This window comes from Chenopodium album, chromosome 5 (genome assembly GCF_948465745.1).
Source record: "Chenopodium album chromosome 5, dcCheAlbu1.1, whole genome shotgun sequence".
Taxonomy (NCBI): domain Eukaryota; kingdom Viridiplantae; phylum Streptophyta; class Magnoliopsida; order Caryophyllales; family Amaranthaceae; genus Chenopodium; species Chenopodium album.
This window is the reverse complement of record NC_137838.1, coordinates 3,529,393-3,555,027: the sequence shown is the minus strand read 5'-3', so window position 1 is coordinate 3,555,027 and position 25,635 is coordinate 3,529,393. Positions and strand designations below refer to the sequence as shown.

At 34.4% G+C, this 25,635-nt stretch overlaps 4 protein-coding genes across 8 annotated transcripts; 3 read left to right on the top strand and 1 right to left on the bottom strand.

Annotated features, from left to right (window-relative positions):
- The first annotated feature begins 1,584 nt into the window (after positions 1–1,584).
- Positions 1,585–2,604, top strand: LOC145630092 (uncharacterized). The gene has a single exon (XM_081682336.1). The coding sequence runs from the start codon at positions 1,645–1,647 to the stop codon at positions 2,449–2,451; it is 807 nt and encodes a 268-aa protein (XP_081538462.1). The 5' UTR covers positions 1,585–1,644; the 3' UTR covers positions 2,452–2,604.
- A 4,045-nt stretch (positions 2,605–6,649) lies between these two features.
- Positions 6,650–15,011, top strand: LOC145631549 (DUF21 domain-containing protein At5g52790-like). Of its 4 annotated transcripts, none has more exons than XM_081683655.1 (14): positions 6,650–6,790; positions 8,669–8,904; positions 10,109–10,195; positions 10,309–10,385; positions 10,461–10,544; positions 10,694–10,807; positions 11,419–11,505; positions 11,662–11,801; positions 11,880–11,967; positions 12,664–12,737; positions 12,971–13,149; positions 13,251–13,495; positions 13,974–14,020; positions 14,305–15,010. In XM_081683655.1, the coding sequence occupies exons 3-14, from the start codon at positions 10,126–10,128 to the stop codon at positions 14,597–14,599; spliced, it is 1,500 nt and encodes a 499-aa protein (XP_081539781.1). In that variant the 5' UTR covers positions 6,650–6,790; positions 8,669–8,904; positions 10,109–10,125; the 3' UTR covers positions 14,600–15,010. The 4 variants fall into 4 exon arrangements, with proteins under 4 accessions (XP_081539781.1, XP_081539780.1, XP_081539779.1 ...); XM_081683654.1 differs by having other exon boundaries at positions 10,085–10,195; XM_081683653.1 differs by having other exon boundaries at positions 8,669–10,195; positions 14,305–15,011.
- A 229-nt stretch (positions 15,012–15,240) lies between these two features.
- On the top strand, positions 15,241–15,945 carry LOC145631551 (uncharacterized protein PAM68-like). The gene has a single exon (XM_081683659.1). It carries the CDS (start codon positions 15,305–15,307, stop codon positions 15,854–15,856), a length of 552 nt encoding a protein of 183 aa, XP_081539785.1. The 5' UTR covers positions 15,241–15,304; the 3' UTR covers positions 15,857–15,945.
- A 293-nt stretch (positions 15,946–16,238) lies between these two features.
- LOC145631550 (protein REVEILLE 6-like) lies at positions 16,239–25,394 on the bottom strand. Of its 2 annotated transcripts, none has more exons than XM_081683658.1 (8): positions 24,995–25,394; positions 22,090–22,147; positions 21,712–21,835; positions 21,350–21,508; positions 21,116–21,238; positions 20,353–20,462; positions 17,714–17,773; positions 16,239–16,712 (listed from the first exon to the last, which is right to left on the bottom strand). In XM_081683658.1, the coding sequence occupies exons 1-8, from the start codon at positions 25,240–25,242 to the stop codon at positions 16,695–16,697; spliced, it is 900 nt and encodes a 299-aa protein (XP_081539784.1). In that variant the 5' UTR covers positions 25,243–25,394; the 3' UTR covers positions 16,239–16,694. The 2 variants fall into 2 exon arrangements, with proteins under 2 accessions (XP_081539784.1, XP_081539783.1); XM_081683657.1 differs by having other exon boundaries at positions 16,239–16,717; positions 24,995–25,393.
- Positions 25,395–25,635: the final 241 nt, after the last annotated feature.

Genomic DNA, 25,635 nt, shown 5'->3' with positions numbered 1-25,635 from the left:
AGCCCACGTAAATGACACGGTATAGGTACTTGACCCAAAAAAACAGAAAAAAAAAAAAAAAAAAAAAAAAAAAAAAAAAATCATCCTCTAACATGTGAATGTACAAGTTTAAGAATTAAAACCTAATGTCTATTAATTTTAAATACAAGTTGATTCAATTGACATGATTATAGATTCAAACTAGATTAGTGCCCAAGCGATGCACGAATTTAACCAAAAAATATAATTTTGCATAAATTAAATTAAAGTTATATTATATATTATTGAAATAGTTTTAAAATCAATACGTGACTTACTACAACAATAATAATAATGTTTGATACTCTAGTCTTTAATTCAATGGTAGGTACGAAGTGAAAAAGAAAAACAAACAAAATAGGGATGTGATATGGTAAAATGGGATTAAATAGAGGAAATGAAGTTTAGCTGATAGTCAAAGTGATCTTGCAATTTTTTGGAGAAAAGAAAATAGTCACATTAGTTTATTTTTCTCAGCACAATATAAAATGCATCTCATTATACGTAGTATAAAAAAAGTATGATTACCCAAAAAAAATAACCAAATAGTAAATCGAGTATTATTTTAAAAGATTTTGGCAAGGAAAGATACAAATTATAATATTTAGAATAAAATTTGAAATAATTGTGTATACATATAGAAGATTAAGGAAAAACCAATAACAAATCATATTCTATAAATATTATTTTGGCAAGAGAAGATGAAGGATGGTTTTGGAGGAAAAATGACAGCACCAAGAAATGACACGTGTCATTCTTGGTGTCTGTTATTATGTTATTGATTGATTGATTGATTGATGTATAAATGTCAAATATTGAATTTAAGATTGGGGCAAAAAGATAAATGGAAATAATTGTTAGATACAAAGAATTAGAAGTATACATAGTACAGTAACTTTTAGCCACAAATCTTTTCAAAATATTATTATTCGTTTATGCAATACTCAAATTCTACACACAATATATTACATATTTTGTTTTTTAAAAAAAATAAACAAAATGTAGCTATCTACCCTACTAAGTTTTCCAATAATTAAGATCGTCTTTTTTCGTAGAGGATATATTTCATTCATTTTAAGTATGAGTATAATTTAACATTCAAACCTAACATAAAAATTTATGATTATAATTAATCTTTTTTTTTTCTTTTCGCGAAATTAGTCTATAATATAATGTTGATTTATCATTTAGATTAACATGATGATTATATGATTTAACAAATACTATCTCTCTGACTCTCCCTAATTTCAAACAATTCATATCTCTAATATATACAAAGTACATAAAATGGTAACCTTTTAAGTTTTAACATGATTATATTTATATTGTTAATTTGTTACTTGTTAACTCCAAAGATTTGAAAAGATGAACTAACGAACCTTAATAATGAACTACTAACTACTATGCTATACTGCCTATATGCGCTTAGAGTATCGTGCACCCACGAAAATAACACGGACAAAAGGGTACTTTGGGAAATTTTTTAGACAAATGGTACCCAAAGAAATGTTATAAATACCATAGTCCTTAAGATACTAGGATAGTAGTATTTCATTGTATGTCCAAAGTGCAAAAACAAACAAAAAAAAAAAAAAATCTTCCTTAATAAGTGTAGTGTTGATTCAAATGGCCTCAAGGTACGAGGTTGAAGTAACAGTATTATCCGCTAAGGATATCAAGAATGTCAATTGGCGTTACGGCCCTACGAAGCCGTACGCCATAATGTGGTTCGATTCGGATCGTAAAGTCACGACCCGGACCGACGACGAGGGTGATACAAACCCTAGATGGGACCAAACACTGAAGGTCCCTCTAAATGGTCCTATAGACGATGCTACCTTAACCATCGAGGTTGTCCACTTTGCAGATGTCGATGAGGACACCAAGCCTCACATCGGCACTGCAAAGCTAGATCTACGTGACGTGTTGGACGATGTAGGCATTGGGAACTGTGTCACGCGCAAGCTCAAGCTCAAGCGTTCCTCTGGTCGGCCTCAAGGAAAGCTTGAGCTTGAGATCATTGTGCGTGAGCGATATCAAAGTTATAACCCTTACCCCCCTCCTCACCACGGGGCGTCAATGACAACGTCTAGGGACGTTGACTATGGCGCCCCGCAGTATTACGGGGAGTCCCCTGCTTATGGACAGCCTGCAGCTGCAGGCTATCCTTCTGCAGGGTACGGGCAGCAAGGGTATGGCGGGTACGATCAAGGGCAGTACGGGCAGCAGCCAGTAGAGGAGAAGAAAAAGAGCAGTTTTGGAGGAATGGGTACAGGAATTGCTATAGGAGCAGCTGCAGGAATTTTGGGAGGACTTGCTTTAGCTGAAGGCTATGATCAGTTTACTGACCATCTCGCTGAGGAGGCAGCAGAGAAGGTGGAAGAAAATCAGGACGACGACGACAACAACGATGACAATGATGATGATGAGTAGTTTTTGCGAGATTGTTTGATTAAAAATGTTGATGTTTGGTGTGTTAGTTCGTTGTTACGTTTTCTGCTTTAATCTGTTGATCTTTTTATTTTGCATCTGATTTGCATTGCTTTCTCTTTCATTTCTCATTTTCGCGATTTGTTTTAATTTGTATTGTTGGACGATGTCATTGTACTTTGTTTTATGTTGCATGCTGATATCATGTTACTAATCAAGTGATAGCAAAATCAGTTAATGGCCTGGGCTTTTATCTTACCATGCAAGTTGGAGTATATTACAATTTGTTGACTTTGAATTCAGCTTGATTTCATGCTTGTGCATGCCATTTTTCAAATAAAGTGATGTATGGATTATGGAAGATAAATACATTCGACAAAAAATTGAAGCATACGATGATATGTCATAATAACGCTTACACATTTATTTAAATTAATACTCAACTATTAAAAATATATATGATTAATTAACTATGCACATAATACACTTGTACTTTTATTTCACGCGTTGCTGACTCGCTGTAATCAATCTATTAATTAAATAAAGAAAAATAAATCTCTTGAAAATAAATTATTTAATTAAAAATATAAAAGGTCATGATCAATCACCCCTTCCCCTTTGTCCTCAATCATATATATCATCAACACAATATTCAAACACCTTCGATATCTTCATCCTCAATGACATTGTCTTAAAGTTGAATTAGCCCAATTTATATACATAAATACTATCTCCGGTTCTTATTACTCGCAACAAATGGGTATTATTTGTGAGATATAAAATATTCCTTTGTTGTGATTAATTAAGAACCGGAAATTATCAGCACTATTGAAAAATTCATACAGTATTAAAATTTAGATCGTAGCCTCAAAGGCAACAACCTCGGTTCGCAACTTAAAGCCAATGGAGTTTTTGTGTCCTTTATTTCCTTTTTTTTTTTTTTTTTTTTTTGGGGGTGGGGGGGCGAGGATTATTTTCCGTATTTTGTGAAATGTGAAATAGAAATACAAAGTACATGTATATATGCTTAAATGCTTGATTGCTTGTTGTAAAAATAAAAAAAAAAATTAAAAAAAATGGTACTGGTCTATGCTTTGTGCATTGGAAAACACTCACATCAGGCCAAACCATTGGAAAAATATTAAGTTGGCCGTTGGTAATTAGCTAGCATCATGAATTCATGACCCTGATTTAGCCCAAAAACAATAGATTGGTACTCAATTACAGTTACGGCCCAAAGACTCCCTTGGGCCCAACCCATGCAATGTGGTATCAACTTCAATTTGTTTGAGCCCAATGGTGATAAGAATTCGATTCTACTTTCTCCATTTCTTTTTAAATGACACGTTTTTTTAGTCACGTTTGTCAATACACAACTTTAACCATTGATATTTTGAAAATATATATCGTGACGAATCTAACAATATCCCACATCACTATATTTTTCATTACGGATAAACCACAAAATACAGTCAAAGGAGAGTGTATGGATAGTGCTAAAGTCAGAACGTGTGAACTAAAAAAAAGCGGAGGTAGTATTAATTCAGTTTTTGTTTTTTTTCCCCCTTGAAGAATACCATTTTTAAGTAGGGCTGAGCAAAACTACCCGAAAAACCAATCCGTAACCGTTCCGAAAATTAGGGTACCCGATCCGATAACCATAACGGTTCGGTACCCGTTCTGGTAATTTGTTATCGGGTATGGTTATTGGGTATCATTTTAAAAATAACGGTTACCCGATTCGTTCCGATAAGTATTTTTTTGCTTTTTTCCCTACTTAAATCTATATTTTTAAAATCTAAACTCTTACTTTATATTATCAATGATTAGTAATATTATTAATAATTTGGTCAAAATCATATGGTATTGTTGTTAATTAGTGGTAAATTATATCATAATAACTACATAATTAAGTTTAATTATTATTATTGGACATCTTATTGGGTACCCGATAACCGATCCGAAAATCTGGGTACCCGAAATCCGGGTACCTGAACTTATCGGTTCGGGTTATGGATATCACTTTTAGGAATTTTGGTTATCGAATACCCAAACTGTTAGTACTAACGGTACGGGTACCTGTCCGATGCTCACCCCTACTTTTAAGCTTAAAGTTAATGAACGCTTTATATCTTATACTTCCTCTATTTTGATTTACGAAGTAGAACTTTTAACTTTTAACTTTTAAATTGAATCATTTTTTTTTTTTTTTAATATTGTCCTCGCGTTGAGTACTTGCCTTTAAGGGTAATATGATACTCCACAAATGATAATATCTACTTCATATACACTTTGAGTTGACCAAAATGTATGTAGGATGAATGGATGATGCTTAATGAATAATGTACAATACTATTTTTATAGATCTTTTAGATAAACCATTGAATTATTGCACTTTACATTAAAGTACAACAATCAAGGGCGGTTTGTTAGTGTGTTACCAACAACTTATAAACCTGTCGTATGTTGAAGTAAGATTTTAATGGATCTGAGGAATGGGGGCCATTGCATGTACTAATAAAATCATAATTTTTCAAAACCTTTTAATAAGTACCGTTCACCTTCACCTAAAGCATTGAAAACCATTTTCTATCGCAATAGTTAGGGTCAAATACTATTCCAAATAATTTCCAATCGTTAATAATATTCCATTCCTTTTATTTTTGACATATTAATTTAATTTGATCCTTAAAACTTTCATGTTATAATTTCGAAATGCTCCCTCCGTTTCATAATATTAGTCCCATATACTATTTTGAGCGTTTTAAAATGATCTACCTATATTGAATCTACAAAAACTTTTGTATACACCCGGTTTACACTAATTTTACTGTACATCGAGCAGTATAAGGGTAACTTTTACCTAATTTTAGGGTAACTTTTTGCTTTTTTTTGGGTAGCTTTTAACATAATACAATTTTTATATAAATAGACAATAAGAAAAGTTTTATAATGGTAATTTAATTACATTTAATCACAAATAATTGATTTTTAGTCATTTAAAATGTGATTCTTCACTAATAATTTTTATTTGTATTGGATTACTTTTATGCATATTAGGGTAAGTTTTATTTATTTTAGGGGTAACTTTTGATCAATCTAGTCTATCTTTATAGTGGATGTACAATAATTATTGTACACCCGATTTTGTTTAAAGTTTGTATTGAACCTATTCCTTTTTAAATTTTATTTTATTTTCCTAATTTGGTCTTATAATTTCTAATCCCATTAGTGGATTGATGACATGACAGTAATTAAATATTCTGATTGGTCATCAATCCCATTAAACAAGCATTGTAATTGATGCTTTCCAAATAGAAAAATCACCACATTTAATAAGATAGAACTAATTAAGCAATTTTTGTACTAAAATGGAAGATTCCAAATATTATTCATTCTCTTATTTTTTTGTGATTGATTTTATATGAGACTAACAAAGTGAAACGAAGGGAGTACCATTTTTCATTATTATATTACTCTATTTATTACAGAATACTTTATATTACTAGTAAAATATTTACTCCGTACTTCATATATTAGAGCTCGTAAAGAATGATATAATACAGGATAAGAATTAAGGTAGAAAAATTTAATTAATTAGAATCTTATTAGGTTGCACTAAAATTATAGGGGAGGTAAAAATCATTGATAGATCATTATTGTCTGAAAAATTTAGAAAAAAACAATTAAAATTGTCATAATACATACAATTTTCTTTATGTCAAACAAACATGATTATATTACTTGTACACTATTTCTAAAAAAATAAAATAATAAAAAAAAATCTTGTACACTAAACCAAGCTTCGTTGGAGTTGGTGGGGAACTCAAGTAGAGGGATTCTCTTACCTCCCTCTTCTACAAGTGTTGACCTGAAAAACAAAGTACTCTATAATTGGTTAAGGTCGATCTGGTCAGGGTCTTCTCTTCTTACCCTATAGTTCTATACTTTCTTTGTTCCTAATTGTTTGCCGTATAAATAAAATGTGCTTTATTAAATCAAAATAGATACAGAAAGAGTATAAAAAAGTCCAACTATACTCTTTAGTTTTATATGGGTAATTATTGTAATCGTCTCAATAAATAAATTATTAAATTTTAATTATTAAAATTTATACTGATCAATAACTAAAAGATTTGTATCACATATATGCAGAAAGGGAGAAACTATAAATTTTTTTTTAACCTTTGCAGCTTTTTAAACTCCTGAAAATGTGAATGGAAAAGGGAAGCATGGAGAGGGCACGCCATATTGGCATGGCGTCGTTTGATGTTAAATTGGCGTGGAAGAGTTGGCGATTCCAATCCTAACCCTTAATTTAACCAAAGGCCACCAAAATCAGGTGAGCTTCAGTGTTCTTGTTCATTTGATTTATTGTTTTCAATTCTATTTATGTATTGTATGCCATATTTATACTTCCACTCTATTTTTAATTAGAAATTACAACTTTTTGGTGCATAATCTTGGGTTTTTGTGTGCTTTAGAAATAAATTATTGGTTAATTATGGCTTTGTATAGTTGGATTCAGAACCTAATTATTTTAATTGAGTTTGGTTTCTTTAATTAACTGTGGTTATCTTTGTGGTGCTTGACGAGGCAAGTCCCACTCCTAGTATGTTATCCAGGATTATAATATTAGCTCTTTAGATTTTCAGTTACTAGTTCCTTTATTTTTATTTATCTTTTTGTAATTGGTATGTTGTTTATGGGTTGATTTTTTTTTTTTGTCAATTGCTAACCCCCCCCCCCCCCCCCCCCACCCAAAAAAAAAAAAAAAAAAAAAAAAAACCCTTTTTCTTTGATTAAAATGGAAATATCAAAACTGTTTGATTTAAAGATTTGTGCTTTATTTGAGATATCTGAGTAATGATGATGTTAAGGTGGTGAGGGTGGTGCCAGCTTTGACAAGGTTTTGAATTTGGAATTGCAATCCCTTTTTTTTTTTTCCTGCGAAAAGTATGTGGAAGGTTGGAATTTATTTGATTTTGGGATTAAGGCTTTGACATTGTTGTTATTTTGGTTAATCTTATTGATTTTACCCATTATTAGTCAAGACTAGTGTAGAGGTCTTGATGGGTTTTTTGATGTGATGTTTAGGATGATATTGTTGATAGTTCATCTGTATGATTAATAGGTTGGGTACTTAGGCACTCCGCCATGGTTACATTTAACTGGATGCTTTAATTTTGCCTATTATTTGCAAATTAATGAAAGTGGTGGAGCTTACATTGTATTGGTTTTGGATACATGTGTTTATGTGACATATTCATTTGTACAAAATCTATTATCTTGTGTGAATTTGTAAGATTGTTTTTAGTTGTGAAAGCCTGAAAGGTGCTTGAGAAGTCTTAAAAGCTTGACACGTACCCTTTACGTACGATTAAAAAACAGACAATACTATTGTGGCATGACTTAATATAAGAATTTCTTATGAAATTGGTAGTGGTAAATTATTTTTCTTGGACAGTGGGAGTTGAAAATGATGCCAATGACAGTTATGGAAAGATCAATCCCTTTTAGCATGTATGTGCCACTTTTTTCAAGCTTGGGAAATATCATGGAAACTACTATTCTAGTTAGTTTAATCGCTAATTGTACCTAACCTTATGTGCATTTTGATTGTATGTTGTAGGTTAACGAGGGATTGCAACATGGATAGGAAAGTGTGTGTCTTTATGATGCTTTTGCCTTTCGGCAATTATAAATAGCTTGTTATTGACATTCTGGAATTATCTTTAGGCATTAATCAACCCACTACATTCATTTTTGGATGGATCTTCTTGTCAGTCATTAGGTGGCATGGAGAAATTCATTTATCACCATTTAGGGTAGTTCGTGATTACATGCAGTAACAAACAAAGATACTTTATAGTTTATACCTTCACAGTTACATTTTGTGGGAATCAATCCAAGTAACTTGTATCTGTCATTAGATCCTTTCATGATTTTGTGGTTGTATACAAGTCACAACTAGGCTGACTAAACTATGAAGGTATAAGGTACAACCGTACAGGTTGTGTTGGTGACTTGTCGATCTTAGCTACATAGTAAGTTGTTCACTTGCAGTCTACTTCTGTTACTTTTCAATTAGCCCCCGTAGATTCTAATGTATGAAAAATATACAAAGATTATTATGTTATTTTTCTGTCAAATAAACCACAGTAATTGAACAATTCATCAGGTTCCCAATGATGTGTTGACGTAATTCACTTTCCTCCAGGTTTAAACCAGTTCGTATTCTAATGTAAATCTTGAGCTATGAATCGTGGGCAGGATGAATATGCTCATGATTGTCCATGGCTCTTTGGAGTTGATCAGTTGATGATGAGATGGAAAAGCATATATTATATTCTTCCATCAGAAAGATTAGATATTCTCGGACTGATAATAATCATTGATATGGAAGGACCACTCGATTTGCATACTGAGTCCAATTGCTGATGTACCTCCACTAAGGTGATGGTTTACTATTTTATTTGTAATAATTCAGCTGTAGTTGTTACTTGTATTTTCTATTAATCCTCCTTAGTTTTGTGGTATACTTGTCAATTTCATATGGAGTTGCAAAGTTATTAATAACATTATAGCTTTAGGTTATGGGGACTCAAGTTAATAAGCACAATAAACTTCTTGTACTTCGTATTTTCTATGAAATTGTAGCCTTGTAAACAATTAAAATATATATTTTTAATTTTTTTTAATAGACGTGTATCATTAAAGGGTCTAACTGGTACAAGCTATTTATTACATATTTTTGCAGCGAGTTAGACTGCGTACTTTTGATTGGTTTACCAATCATGTTAATCTGAGTAATGAATGAAATGGTTATGAATTGATATGGTAATTGCCAATTGCATACAGTTGTTTTTTAAGATTATACTACCTCTGTTTCACAATAATCTTAAGATATACTATTTGCACAAATATCAAACAAAGGAAAGAGTGTGTGTAAAAGTTGATTGTATGAGAAAAAGATGGATAAAGTAAGATAGAGTGTCTAAAAAGGTGGGTGAGTGTAAGAAAAAAGGTGGATAAAGAAATAGAGAGCGAATGAAAAAGTGTAAATGCTGTGCGGTAAGATAGTGAATAAGATCTACCAAAAACAGAATAAAGCACCATGTTAAGAGTTTTTAAAAAGGGACCCAAATGGCAAATGTTAAAATCGCTGTGAAATGAAGATAGTACTAGTTAGAGGCTAGGTTATGTTATTTTGACTTCCTTAGAGTTGACATATCCTGCATAGGGTGATTGTTATTGTTTATAAATTAAGTAGTATAAAGTGCGTGATAGTTAATTTGGGGGTTTGTTTCTTTTGGTTTGTCTGTTTTGTCACCCTTTCTTTTGAGATTGTTGAACTCTGCACCTTATTCTCTCTAGTTGTTTTAAATGCTATCTCCGTCAAGTTGTGCTACACTTTTATTCCTTTTATATTCCCAATCACCTTTTTCGTTTCTATATGAACCTTCAGTGGTTTCTGCTTCTTGTTCATTTTATGTTTTCTTGTTGAGGAACTTCCCTTATAAAGGCATCTCTAGTGAAGTTTCTTGCATTTGTTTCCGAGAGAAGATGGCTGCAAATGATGTGCCTTGCTGTGAAACCATGTTTTGGGTTTATCTGATCATATGTGTGGCTCTAGTGTGCTTTGCTGGTCTTATGTCAGGTCTTACCCTAGGGCTCATGTCTCTTAGCCTAGTTGATCTTGAGGTTCTTTCAAAGTCTGGCCAGCCCAAGGACAGGAGAAATGCAGGTCTCTGTATAACAATTTTTTCTCTTAGGCTATTATTCTGAAAAGTCCTTGACAGTTAACATTGAAAACATTAAAAAAATTCTCATTTCTTCTGCATTTTCTGATCATTACAGAGAAGATTTTGCCTCTTGTTAAAAATCAGCACTTGTTACTCTGCACCCTCCTCATATATAATGCCATGGCAATGGAGGTATGTTTGCAACTGAATGTATCGATGGTTGTCTTTCCTGCCTTTTTCTTCCTTCACCATTTTTTTGTCTTCCAGGCTTTGCCAATTTTCCTTGATGCGCTTCTCCCTGCGTGGGCTTCCATATTGATATCAGTCACTCTTATACTTGCGTTTGGAGAGGTAATTGGGAACAATATGCATCATTGCAAAATTTTCAGAAGTCGTTTCCTTTTCTCCTCCTTTTTCTCGTTGTTTGTTTCCCCTACCCCAAGTTTTGGATTCTTTTGCTGTAACAAAAGTTTAATAGTGACACTATGATTAAATTTCAGATAATTCCCCAATCCATTTGCTCTCAGTATGGACTAAGTGTGGGTGCAAAACTTTCTGTTCTGGTCCGTGTACTTGTCATTCTACTGCTACCCATTTCTTATCCTATCAGCAAGGTAAGTATTTTGCCTCATAAGTCACAAGTAAGTGTGGTGAAAACTGGGGAGGGGCGGAAAAGTGGAAAACATAAGCGAGAAACACTTTACTTAATCTCTTAACCAGTTTAAGATACTTAAAATAAGGAAGTATCAATTGTGGAGGGTAAATACTGTAGTCTGAGGTAATTGTGATCTCCAGAGGAAAAGTATGATTTTATTTCTTTATTTATATATATATACTTCCTCAGTTTCTTAATAGATGCATCATATTGACTTTAGAGTTCTAACACTATTCCTATACTAACTTTGATCATGTTTTATTACTAATAATATATAAAAATAAATATCATTATTTTAATCATTGTTGAGTTAATCTCATTGTGTATTTTCGAAATATAAATTTTATCGAAGCATATTAAAGATATTAATGGTCAAAGTAATTCATTGACAAACATGTCTTGTCAACATGATGCATCTATTTAGAAATGGAGGAATTATTTATTTTGTCTCTCTTCTTGATACTCAGTACATAAAAGTAATTAAAATGTGGAGGGTATTTCTGTTTCCCGTTCTTTTTGATTACTTAATCCTATATGCCTTTCCTATGTACCAAATTTATGCCATGGCAGCTGTTGGACTGGTTGCTAGGCAGAGGCCATTCTGCTTTGCTAAGACGCTCAGAGCTGAAAACTTTTGTGGACCTGCATGCCAATGAGGTATGTAGTGAATCCTCTACTTCGTATACAATTATATTCCTTGCGTAAAAGTCTGATTGGTATAGCTTTCTAGAAGAAAGAGGTTTTGTTGTAAATTTACAACATGCTAATAATTGATTCAAGTGTCATAACACAGAGATATTTTTATCACATCAGGCAGGCAAAGGTGGGGAATTGACTCAAGATGAAACCACTATCATTGGTGGAGCTTTGGATCTAACAACAAAGACTGCTAAAGATGCTATGACTGACATGTCTAAAGTATTTTCCCTTGATGTAGATGCTAAACTTGACAAGTGAGCTTTCTCATTAGCCTTGGTTTTGTACATTTTCACATTTTCCATTCTCAAATTTTCTTCACTGGTTGTTTCCAGGGGCACAATGGAGCTGATAATGAGGGAGGGGCACAGTCGAGTGCCTATTTACTCTGGCTGCCCTTCAAATATCATAGGCCTTATTTTGGTAAGGGAGTAGGGATATGTAAGAAGATTACTAGGCCTTTTACTCTAAACCGGGGAAGTTTCATTCTCGATGGAGTCTCCTGGATCGGGTATAATTGGTGGTGGTGGTGGTGGGGGGATGAAAAATAAGGGTTGGAATTGTATGCCTGTATTGGGGCTAAAGGATTGGACTTGTAATTTTTTCCCACTGAACAAGGGTATTACACTACTTTACCCTACCCTATGGTAGCTATTTGAGCAACTCTATCTCTCCTCTTCTGAATAACTTATCATCACGTTTCATTTCTCTCCTCTATCTTCTCTCATACTCCCTCTTTCCACCATGGTGGCCCTTTTGCAAACAATAGCTACGGTATTTTCAAGAAATCTCCTCCTCCTGTTGATTTGATGGAGACTTCATTTAGAAATTTTATCTCTCTGCAAATCTTCTACTTCTTATGGAACTTGGTTGATTGATCAATAGCCTTCGTCCCCAAACACAAACAAAATTATTTCTGTCGACATACCAAACTTAGCATGGGAAAGATTATCCCTTTGATTCTCTGTTCCCTGGCAATGTTTGCTCTTAATCATTTAATCACAACTCAGAAATGGCCTGTATTTCACTTCCTATTTACCAGTAGTATGTAGTACGTAACTATGTAGTTTCATCCATGCATATTCATGGCACTTGAAAATAATTTTCTTTCAATTGCAGGTAAAAAATTTGGTTGTTTGCCGACCTGAAGATGAAACTCCTATAAGAAATCTCACTATTAGAAAGATCTCCAGGTTTGACCTTTATACATTGCTCAGAAGTTCCTGAATTTGATGCTTATTTCTTTTGTATTATTTTGATTAGCTTTCTGTATCAGTGTACTAGTAAATTCTTTTTTAGGGGGCAGCAATGGCGGTCATAATTTATAGCCATATGCACATCTTGTGTGGCTGTCTTCTCTCTGTAATGATTTGCATGCTGTCATCCTTTTTCTTTAGCTTTTTAATGAGCATTTTAACTGTTACAGATTCTACGATCACTTGCCACTGTATGATATACTGAACCTATTTCAAATGGGTCATAGTCATATGGGTATAGTTGTGAGGAAACAAGGCGTGAAAGATATGTCAGATGCTACATCCAATTCTGCAATATCTGCGATGAAGACGAATGCAATCCCAAGACCTGAACAATCAGGAAAAAAAGGTATAATTAGTATAGGTGACATAAATCTGCAAACTTTCCTGCTGGTGCAGTAGTAGATCTTGCAGAGATGTTTGACATTGAAGTTATACACAATTCCACAGGGGTAAATCATCAAAACCATAGAAAAGATCAAAAGAAAACATCAAGGAACACATCCATTGTGCATTCAACTAAAACTGGACCTCATAGTCTTCCAATGCTTGATGCCATGGAGCTAGGAAAAAATGTAATTCTGCATCACGAAGATACTATACTGCAGGTACCTGATCTAGATTCTTGCCCCGATCCCAGTGAAGAAGTTATTGGTATCATCACAATGGAAGACGTGTTGGAGGAATTGCTGCAGGTAAAATCTTAATACTCTATCAGTATATTGTATACTTTCCTTTTTTTTTACTGCTTCCTAGTGCAGAGATTGTAGTGGTGCTGAGCTACTCTGATGATGTTTTGTATACTCAGAAATCACCTTTTTTGGAAGGGTAGGGGAGGGGTGAAAATACTTTTTGAAGGATGAAAGTACTTTTTTGAAGTTTATGATAAGACTCCCATGAACATCAAAATCACACATATTCTACATACTTTGTATATGTTTGTAAAGCTCTTGATGAGAGCTCTTGCAGTTTTTGAATACACTTTTATGGCTTCAGTTGAAGAAAATAATGCATTTCAATATGTCTGTATCAGTATAGCAACGAATATTGTATTGTGGTATGAGGCTGAAGTAATCTCTCCTACAATCTTGGCATAACCTGTCATCTTCTTTTCCTGATTTTTTTGTCATCATTGCTAATATGTTCATTAATTCTGTGTGCATTGTGTTACAGGAGGAAATTTTTGACGAGACTGACGATTATGTCGATGTACACAACAGGTAAGAGGCTACTTAATACAGTTGTAGTATTATCTTGTTAACTTGAAGTATTCTCTTCATCCCATGTTACGTGCCCTATTTCTGACCTCTGAGGCTAAACCACTATTAATGATGATTTTAAGTGCAAGGATGCTCTATAAATCTGTCTAGATTTGCTTACAAACCTAACTATTAGTACTCTTCACCACTTGCAAAGTTACATCTAGTGAATTATGCAAACTAAGGATTGAAAGAGTAATGTCATTATTGTCGCCTTTTCTGAACATAAATTTTTGTATCTGTAGGATACGGATAAATATGTTGCCTGTCATAAGATCAGCTCCAAGATCTGCTGGAGCCACACCAGTTTCTCATCTGAGTCAGAGTCCAGTTGCATCGCCTTTTTCCTCATATCATAATACTCCAATCCTGCAGTCTCCAACACAAGCATTTATTCCATCTCCCTTGATTAGACCATCTCTATTAAGCTCTCCGATGAGATCCAGACTACCTTCTCCCTCTACTAACTCGGGTAGTCCTATGCGTACTTCTCCACTGAGGCAGGTAGCAACTAATTCATATGAGAAGCTGCGGCGTTGATCATGTATTTTTAGAGAACATGCTGGCCCACACGTATTATGCGTCTTTTTTATGTACTGATTTGTATCTGTATAGTACAGAACCAAGGACTCCCACATATTGTCAATGTATGGTATTTTTGGGATGCCTTTCTGAACTTGATATATGAATATCATCTGACTGTCAAAGGAGAAGATGGATTTACAAGCAGAATAACTTAATTATAAAACCCAATGCCTGCAGATTATAATTACATTACTACAACAAAGCTTTTAGTCTCAAAATGAATTATACTAGCATTAAAAACCCACATATTATCTAAGGTGAGTGGTATAAAGAATTTCATTTATCTAGGTGCATCATCTAATTCCACTGGGGAGATTTTAGATTTAAAAAAAAAAAAAAAAAAAAAAAAACACACCAAGCACAAATAATACAAGTAGTAATTACTTGAGCCACATTTTGAGAATTTTCGCGCTTATTTTCTTGGTATATTTTGTTTGCTTGATTGATAATTGATTCCTTAAATTTTTGAATAAAGGATGATAGAACAATGAGACAAAAAGGCTCTTTGAAAATATCTCCACTTGATACATACCAAATGAGGTCACCACCACCCATTTGTTTTCGGATAAACCTTGACAATATTCAAAACATACAAGTATTTTGCATTATCTTGCATTGTATGGTAAGCACTAAACTCAGAGTGCTTAACAAGAAGAAAGGATGAAAACTTTGGCAATCTTTCATCAACAACCCATCTGCATTACAAAACCATCTTTATGGGATCAAAGAAGCCAACCATTCTACTCTACAACAATAAATAACCATCATTCACTTTATACAAGCTCTTGGAAGTTGCATGCTCAATCCAAAGGATTTGGGGGTGCAAATGACTCGATACAGAAGAAGGCAAATGCACCAAAAAAAGGCTCGAGTCAAGACAACAAAGAAGAAGAAGATGACGATGATAAAATCCCATCGGTTGTTTTCGATAGGATGGTAAGAAGGATCTTGACCTCAGTGGGCGCGCCCATGGTAATTGGGGTGCTGTTGCTAAAACTCTTTGACATATTGAAGGAAAAACAGTTGTGGGATGTGCCTATTTGGGTGCCATTTTTAACAACATTTGTGTTCTTTGGAAGCTCAGTTCTCGGTGTTCCATATGGATCTTTATCAACTAGTTGGGATGCTGAGAAGAAAGGCTCCCTGCTTGGTATTGAAGAAGCCAAACAAAATTGGGATGAGATGTGGAAAGAGGAAGAGAATAAGAATTGATTATGATATCAAATATGTTGTTTTTGAATATGATTAAGAAAAATGTTAAGTATATGATAGTTTTTCAAAATAAGAGGGTGTTTGGAATCTATCCTACTGTTCTACATAAATTTACATTGTCTCGTCTTGAGTTCTGGGAAAAATAAACACCCCCATTGCAATTGAATCATAATACTCCCAAGCAACAAACTTTTCTAAAAGCTTCTTTAAAAAAAAATAATTAAAAAAAATAAATAAATATTGAAAAACATTGGACCAAATATTTAGCCAAGAAGAAACAATTATGTAGCAGTAGCATGGAGATGATGCATTGATAAACATGATTATTAACATTAGGCATGAAGCCATGAATTAGTAGTCAATAAGATACAACAACCTCGAATACAATCAACACGAACAACACTGGAGATCAGTTGTCTGGTATCTTATTAGCTTTTGAAATATACAAGCCAACTTACATTTAACTAAAGAAGCAGAAGATAACTTACTGCACAGAACATACAGAATTTTATGTCTGAGACCCCAAAAAACCCTCAAATATACAGAGCCTCCCTCCTATACACGAAACCATCAATAGCAAACTGAGAGCTTTACAACCAATAGAACGACATTTCAGCTACTTCTACGAATTTCTCCTATATACACAAAAGGATACTGAAGAAAAACTAGGCTAATCCTATATCCAATTATCAACTGAAAAAGGTCAGGGAAAGTGGTCGTTCATGGTTCGCCCCTTTTTGTGTAGGACATGGCAGCACCGCAGCACTATACTTAGTCTCATCACTTGCCACATACAACATCTCTCATGCCACCAGGAATGCCCTTGTCAGAGTCAATGTCATAAGATGAGAGCAGTCTTCTCTGTCAACGAAAAGAAGGAAAAAAATAAACATTTATGATACCAAAAATACCAGTAATCAGATATACATATACAGATATACCACAACCAATAGAGCCCTTAAAATAGAAAAAGAGTTGGTGGGACTAAACTCAATGTTTTTTGTTATAAATCAAAGAACATTGACAGGAACCCAAATAAATACGGGAATACAAGGATTGATGCATCGTAACATAGAAGGGAAAAAGGACCGTTGGTATCAGTTCATATAGCAACCCCACAAAAGCCTTAAAAAGCATTGATATACACACATAGTACTGAAACAGCTTGTGTCACACTCATGATGCAACCACACTGGTAAATCTTCCATTGCGCTCATATTAGATCAGCAAGAGTATAACAGTACAGCTTCAGTCACATGTGATTCAGATAAGAGAGTTAGGCCAGTAAAGAAGGCCTGCAAGATAAAAGTTCTCATGCTCAACCCATACAGGCTGTCTTCTCTGTTCCCTCACTTTCTTCCAAGGAAAAATCATTCTGCACCACTTGAACACTTGGTATTACACATGTGGGAAAATTTGTTATCTCCTATTGCACTTCCCACTATATTCTAGCCTACTCAATCCCAAGGGTTTTGATTAGCATGAAAGAAAAATGTGACACTACTGAGATTGTCACCTAGCATCCCAATTACATACACCTGCAGTCTGCAGATGCTTTGAGGTTCCAGAATGATGTCTTACACTGCTCTAAACACCCTCAACTCAGGGCAGGCCAATTACCAAATCAAAGGAGGGTGTTTGTATTTCTAAATAAATTTCCTGGGGAAAGAACACGATACGCTGGTTTTTAGGTCAGATACAAATAAATAAAACACCATATCCACATATAAAATCTAAGGCAGATGTTTTGCAACATATATGGGACAGAAAGAAGACCCATCCAAAAGGGAGGGAGAGAAAGCAACAACAGTGATTTAGGAAAAGAAAGTCGCTTGTAATGCAATTTTTTTTACTTACATGATCCTCAAAATCAGGACTCCTCAAATTGATTGAGAGATTCCTCATCAACAATAATACCTGCAAAAGTTCAAACAAATGAAGTTAAGCCACAATACCAACAGTCCAACATACCACATTTTCTAAAATCAAGACAAGAAACTAAACAGATATTATGAAATACAATTTTTTTTCCCTAATGAGTACTGTAAAAGCAAATGTACAACACGCACATCTTTACATGCTAGATGCTTCCAATCATAAGCACGAGTAAGGTTTCAAAGAAATTGAACTAGGATACAAAAAAAGAGATATGATTATAGAGTTTCTAGGAGTATTGACTTGAAGTTGAGGAGGTTCGCAGTGAGCTTGCATAAGGATTTTCTGTCAGAGAACTTAAAAATTACTTTTAAAGGATGTGAGATATGGTTTATAAGATAGGCTTTGCATGATGATGTCTGCTCCAGAATCATCTATAGTATTGATATTTAATGGGGACACAGAGGCTGCTTAATGTTCACAAAACTTTCCCAAATTACAGTGCAGTTCCATGGGCCTCAAGGCTCAAACAGGATTTAACAGGGACTTGGAAACTATCAATTGCTTCTAGTCTTCTACTGTCTTTTTATACATTTTGTCATCCCAAATTCCAAAACGACTAAAGCTCCAAGTCACAACAAAATTCTTTTTTGGCCAGTGAAAGGTTTCATAGACTTATAACTGTTATAAGTGTACAACTGTACACTATAACCTTAAACACTCAAAAAAACCTGGAATTAAGCATCACCTACAGTCTTGGTCGGCATAGACATGTTAACTCAAGTAGAGAACTTAAATGCCAATGAATTTAAATTTAGGTCTAGCGACATTTATAAATTAAAAGACATTAGAATTTGAAAATTAATACTATTAATATTCAAATTTTTGGTGCAGCACACCAGATGATCTCAAAGAAGTAGTGAATTACAGAGTGATTTTCATTTATGGTTCAGATAAAAAATGCAGGACTTGCTTCTAATTTCTGAAAAGATCTTACATCAGATTCAATAATGGCTCTTGCAAGAACTTAGAATAAATCAATCAAAAATATAGTATGATCTATAGCCTCAAGGGCCATTGCCTGTTGACAGATTCAAAAGTACTTCCCTCCATCGTCTCATATTCTGTCCAAAAATTCTCTGTCACCCAAAAAATATTTCAGACATAGCAGAGCTTTCCCCCATTTATTCCTAGAGTTTCAGGATAATAACTTATGGCCTTTGTAAATCAAATTGGTCTTGGACCTTGCGTCAATTGCAGTCCACTCATTACAAGGGTATAAAGGTACCTGTAAGACTGTAAGTCATCCTAAATTTTAACTTCAACAAGAATGCTACGTCAGTCTTCAAGAAAATACACAACCATAAAATTTAACCTTCAAAAAGATTTAAACTAGGCAGCTTTGATCCAATGTCATTGACAGTCTCACCACTTCATTAGCTCTAGGAAACTCTGAAGGTTATTTACGGACTTTGCTTGACTGCCCCATTTCCCACATTTTTTGAGGTTGGTACATTTGTTAAGTGTAAATTGACTATATAGCCTGATGACGAGATCTTTATTGCGACAACAAACAATTAGCTAAATCGTAGAACATTTAATACAAAGATGTAGCAATAGATACACAGTTTGCTTCTCAGTAATCCAAAGGGAGTATAAATTGAAAACACTACAGAAAACACTAGTTAGCAAATTACAATACCCTGAAGGCCTGTACAAACAATCCTCTTTATAAAAATACAAAATATTAATCTTCTGCTTATTCTGAATGTTTCTAAAATTAATATTGATGTCTAAAATGGAAAAATGTACCAGAAACAGGACCCAAAAAACTGACATTTCATGATTGCAAATTTTCAGCTTTTGATAACACTTTCAGTCTTTCAGAGTAGCAGATAATGTATTCAAGCAAGCCACAAATGTGAAAGGGTTATATAGATCACTAAGAAAGGGGATGGCCGGATAGGTGAACTTGGTAATCCTAGAATGACAGATGCCTAGCATGGACATCAGAAGAAGCCATGGTTTAGTCTTTGGACTTGGCCCAGTCCTTTTCCTTAGCCTTTTGTTTGGCCTTACCTTAATCTTTGATATATTTTAGTCTGTGAATGACGTTTTTGTCAAATTCTTGGTCTACTAATACGGGCCTCAATGTTACATGTACCCTTGCCTCGAACAAGCCTTATCCTTACAAATGGAGCATGCACCTAGTTGGAAAGATGCACAAGTACTTAATGCATAGCCTATAATAGGGGTGAAACATAGCTGATTTAAGGTTTGAATGGGGCTATGCCATGTCCTAGAGATTAGATGTTGACCCAGCTTATCAATGGCTTCTGGATATAGATATTAGGAATGTTATATATACCTTGACAATGAGGCATTGACCCAATCCTAATATCAAAGAGCTAAATGAAGTTGATTTGAAGACACGGGAAATTTTATTTTTTTGTTGTGGGGGGTGGGGTGTGGGGGGGTTGTTGAAAATGACAAATCTAATCAATTCATTGTTTGGAAAAGACCAAGCATAAGGTTAATAAAGTAACTACAGTGAATAAGAAAAAGGAAAAAAAAAACATATCAACAACATGTCAATGACAGATAACTGAATGAGAACACACCGTTTCAACATCAATTGGATCCATCTTCTTAAGCCTCTGCATATGACCACTAACTTCTGGGTCAAAGACACTGCCAATAAAGCCGTATACTTGAGCAAAGTCAGGCAGAACTGCAGAAAATGAAACACATACTTAGAATGAGTGCATAATGAGTATATAGAAAACAGCCAAGGACATAGTAAAAAAAACACAGCATACATCATTTTGCAACAATAAAACAAAATCAAACAGACCAGAACTACACTGAAGAGCCTTTTAATATTAACTCACATCAGAGATAGGCAAGACTTATATTTAGTAGATCACTCACCTTTTCCATATAATACAGAAAAACACAAATATAAACAATAAACAAAATATAGTTATGTAGATATGGAACACATGAATGACACTATAGCTTGTTCTATAAAAAGAATAAACCCATACATACAAAATTCCATTGCGTTATTACGTAGCAGCAGGGTTAAAATCATACATTCCTTGTTGTATACAATTCATAAGTTAAAGCACCACATCCCCTGCAACTGCATTTAAGACAGTGATTGCAGCAGTCCCACCGGCTAAAACCCACAAAGAGGAAGAAAGTTGCATCAAGGGGCCATGAACAACCAAACATAGCTATTCCTTTGGCTCATGGTTGTATAAATATACACATACTTATACTGGTGAAGATGAAAGTCTGAAACTAATCACAGACATGCAATTTTCTATGAACTAAATTTCAGTTTTTTAAACAAGAAAAAGTAGAGAATTTATCAACCACCTCTTAATGGTGGAGCATGCTTTACTGCTTCATTCAGTCCACCGGTATTGCGTGCCATTGCTGTGCTCTCAGTACTGCTTGAACAGTTATTTGCAATTGGTGGCACTGGGGGTTTTAATTCACCTGATCAAACAAAACTCAAACAGGTTAAGAACTAAAAGCAGAAAATTCAACTTGTAGATCTGAAAACATAAAATTAAAAAATTAAAAAATAAAAAGTAAAAGTAAAGAAACCTTTAGCCACATTAGGCTGAGAATTATTGACCCATGAAGATACAGCTGCAGTATTATTAGGATATTGGGGTATTGTAGTAGAATCTGGCCTTTGAAGCCCAGGTTCAAGCAAAAGAGAAGACGATTGCAAAGAACCTGTTGGTTGAGAAACTGATGGACCTGTTACAAAGATTTAAAACAAGAGCTGGCTCACACAGTGTTTTCAAACAAAATGTGCAACAAAGATAACAAAATACAAAATTGGAGATCAATCAGGCAATTCCATCATGAAAATCCTCCACATTAAGGAACCAGAAAAGAAAGGTTAGCTTTGGGGGGGGGGGGGGTTTCCATATTGCCTTTCAGAAGTGACAAATGCTAACCTATTTTAGGAGCTTTCTGTGGATATGGATGCGCAGCTTTTCGTTTTGGCCTAGGAGGCGGTAGATGCTCATTGCTGCCACTCTTTTGAACCTTCAGAAAATACTTCTGAGCATGACTGCGAATCTGCAGAAGCTACTATCATTATTGTCCTTACTCATAGGGAATTCTCATAGTTTGATAAAACTGAGACACCGCTTTTTAAAAAAACAAAAAAACACTAGTGGTTCATGAAAAGGACAACAATTTTGGCGTTAAACAGTAGGCATTAGTTTCTCATGAATTTCGCAAAAGCTGTTTGTTATACAGCATGAACATTTATCACAGCTGGGAAAAACATTTATTGCTTCAATTATCTAGAAAAGTTGCAATAAATTTACCTGAATAACAGTTTTTGACCCAATAAAAGCTTCAATCTTTTTCCAATCACGGTCAAAACTACAGAAAGTAAGGAAAAAGAATTAGTACTACATACTTTAATACATTAAACAAAGATTTGAGTGAATATGGCAGAATCACATATTATAGAAATTCAAGCTTAGCTAGAAAGTACAAGTGTAATGTTATTCAAGGGCTTGGGGTGGATAGTTAATAATCTTAATATAAAAGGTCACCGAAAGAAAATATCAACAAACTACCTGTCATAACACTTATATTAGTTTGTAAGGTTGTCGCCCAGCTTCACTAGTTTCAGAATCCCAAATCAATTCCAGGGAAAAACTTCATCCCACTATATTTGGACTAAAATGGTCTATGTTTCTATTGCTGAAACGTGAACCCACAGATTTCAATGCTTTCAACTTAACACTAATGACATCAGGTTAACAACCGAAAAAAGAAAGAATCTGTTCTTTAAAGGTAACCAGGTGGTGGACCAATATTTATCTATGATCAAAAGTCCCACTATAAGTCCAACAAGTAGTTGATCTCATCAATCTCAGAGCCTTCAAAGGCTACTTTTACACTCAATCTCTTCACTTATGTTATTGTCTTACTGATCTTATTTTATAAATACAACAGTAAGTAATCTTCTACTTTTTTCCATGGCATTACAAAGTTAGATTACCAATTACCTGTTACTTTTCAGTTCATCGCTTACATTACAGCAATTTTAATGACGCTTTACTTCTTAGTAGAAAAATATGAAGGAAATTCAATGTTCAGTATGCTGCTTTTCAAGCTTATAAACTGTTCATATCTTCTACTATGACACGCCTCAAGGATACATACACCTCCTTCAATAATTGATATATGAGCAGCCACACCAAGTTCTCAGTCTTCTCACTTTCCTGGTCTTTCTGCTTGCCAGACCCTTCTTAAATCACTATTTATTTATTTAATAACAATAAGGGGCAGTTTGATTTGAAGATGAGGAAAGGAAATAACAAAGATAAACGAAAGGAATAGTATAAAAACTCCTTCATTGATCCATCTTGTCTGGGTGGAGAGGGGAAAGAGCTTTAATTCCATTTCAAATTTTCAAGTGCTTGCAGAAAAAGAATAAAAAGGAAAAGCAATCACAACCAGCACTCATCAAGCCCAACATATCTTAATAGTCCCTTTTCCACCACAGACATCTTATCACTACCACAAACCCAACATCACCAAGCCATCACTGACCTCCAGTATCTATGATCCATGCTTCATCACCACCATCTTCCCTCCCACTCTCCACAAAAACTACCAATGAGACCACAAAGTAGCCTTCTTATGGTTGACTTTCAACCCTACTTTTTGGCCAAATTCAAGCATAATAGAGTAGAAAATTTGAAGTGACGAGACCTTTGGATTTATAATTTGGCGAAAACACTACTTGGTAAAGTGATCACGGTGGTAGGTATGTTGATAATAGTGCCGACAATTCACAGTGATTTGGAAAAGTAGTGGCATTGGGAAAGAGGCTTAGTGGCAATGATGTTACGTTGAGGTGTTTGCGGTGGGCGGTGGTTATGTAATGGGCAATGTGAATAGGTCAAGGCTGTCAGTGGCACATATTTTAAGGCCAATGGTGTTGATGAAAGATGGTGAAAGGGTTGAGATAACAAAATGCCTAATTTGAAGAATTCAAATCCCATGGGAGTGTGGGGAAACATGAAGAGGGGCTAAGGAAAAAATATTTTGAGAAGTGAGGAAAGGGGAATATATGAAAATGTCCACCAAACACTTACAAAGGGATTTTAGGTTCATAATTAGCTTTTCTATTCTCAATTACCCTCAACCAAAAAGCCCTTAAAGTATAAAGCTCAAGCTCCTCCCCTCTGAACATCCATCATTAGATGGTTTGAACTCTATGCAAGTCATATATCAAAATCCTAAAAGGAAATTATGGAAACAGGACAGGCAAACATGAAACAAGTGAAAGGAGTTAAATATATATCATTTTTTGAGTTGCAAGACTGCTCCACGATGCAGCTTTAATGGATCACGGTGACTCATCAAACAAGCACAAAGTTGTGTAACCAAATAGGGACTGAAAAGTGTTTCACTGTTTTGGGGCAAAATCAGCCCACAAAAAAAAAAAAAAAAAAAAAAAAAAAAAAAAAAAAAAAAAAAAACAATTGTCCATCTGCCTTTTTGTCCGGGTAAGTAGGTACCCTCTCCTATTTAGAGGATAAAAAGAGGGCCAATATAATCACAAACGTGAAAGCTTCCTAATTGTCCATGTTGCTAGCTTCATCTCCGTAGCATAAAGAGAAAAATGAGCTGCCTTTCCCAACAAAAACAGCTAATAAACCTAATTGTGTAACTAATTGACCATTTCACAAAAATGCACATTAAGGCATTATCAAAGCATGACCTAAAACCCTTACCAATCAATCTGGAAACATGTTTTAATAACTAACCCCAATTTTTATTGCCCAGTTAGAATCGCATCTTCACGAATTCTCAAAGCCATAAATAAATTATAATCGATCATACAACTCACCAACCAGAATCAAGTACCTCCCCCCAATATGCCACAAAATTAGAGCGGGAAATCAAGCAAACATCCAACCAGGGATTCCTCAAATCAGTAAAATTTTCGCGATAACATTGATCATTACTAACTTACAGTAATTAACACAAAATTTCACCAATTCTTCGTAATTCTGGAAAATAGCAGAAATTTTTTACTCAAAAGGCATAATTCTAATTTCTGAGTTTCCTAGCACAATCTAAGTCAATTCAACATAACCAACAACTAATAGAGTAATAATCACTAACAAACCCTAAAAAATATCAATCAATTTTAAAATTACCAAAAAAAAAAAAAAGTAAACTAAAAAAGCATGAAATTCAACATACAGCTGAAGAGCTTCAAGAAATTTATCGTGCTCAGGTTCAGTCCAACTCTCTCGAGACTTCGTAATCGTATACGGCTTCCTAATCTTCTTACTACTCGAATCGTCCGTCGGAGAAGACACCGTCGCAGTAGCCGCCGTCGCCGGCGATTCCTCCGGTGGCGGCGCCGAGAACGGGTTCAATCCCGGCAAAGCGACTCCATTAGCGTCCAAGTAGAATCCTTCCGGCGAACTAGGGTTCATCGACACCATTAAAGGAGAGGAGAGAGAAAATTTGCAATAAGATAACAGAAGAAGATGATAGAAGATTTTTTTTTTGTTTTGTTTTTTTGATTTTTTTTTTTTTTTTTTAGGGTTGAAAGAAAATAAAAATGATGAGCAGCTGAAAAATGTAGTGTAGGATACTTTATTTAGTAATTTGCTTATTTATATGGTGATATGAGTTTTTAAGTGGGAGTTTAATTAGCCAGTGCGAAGTCCACACGTTATTGATTAGTGTATAATAATGTGAAATTTTTGTTAATATTTTTTATCAAGTAATATCTAATGTGTCATTTCATATTAGCCTAAGGTTGTGGAGATGACAAAATATTAGGAATTTTTTTGGTAGGAGAATACTTTATGGCAAAAAATTGACCAATAAGA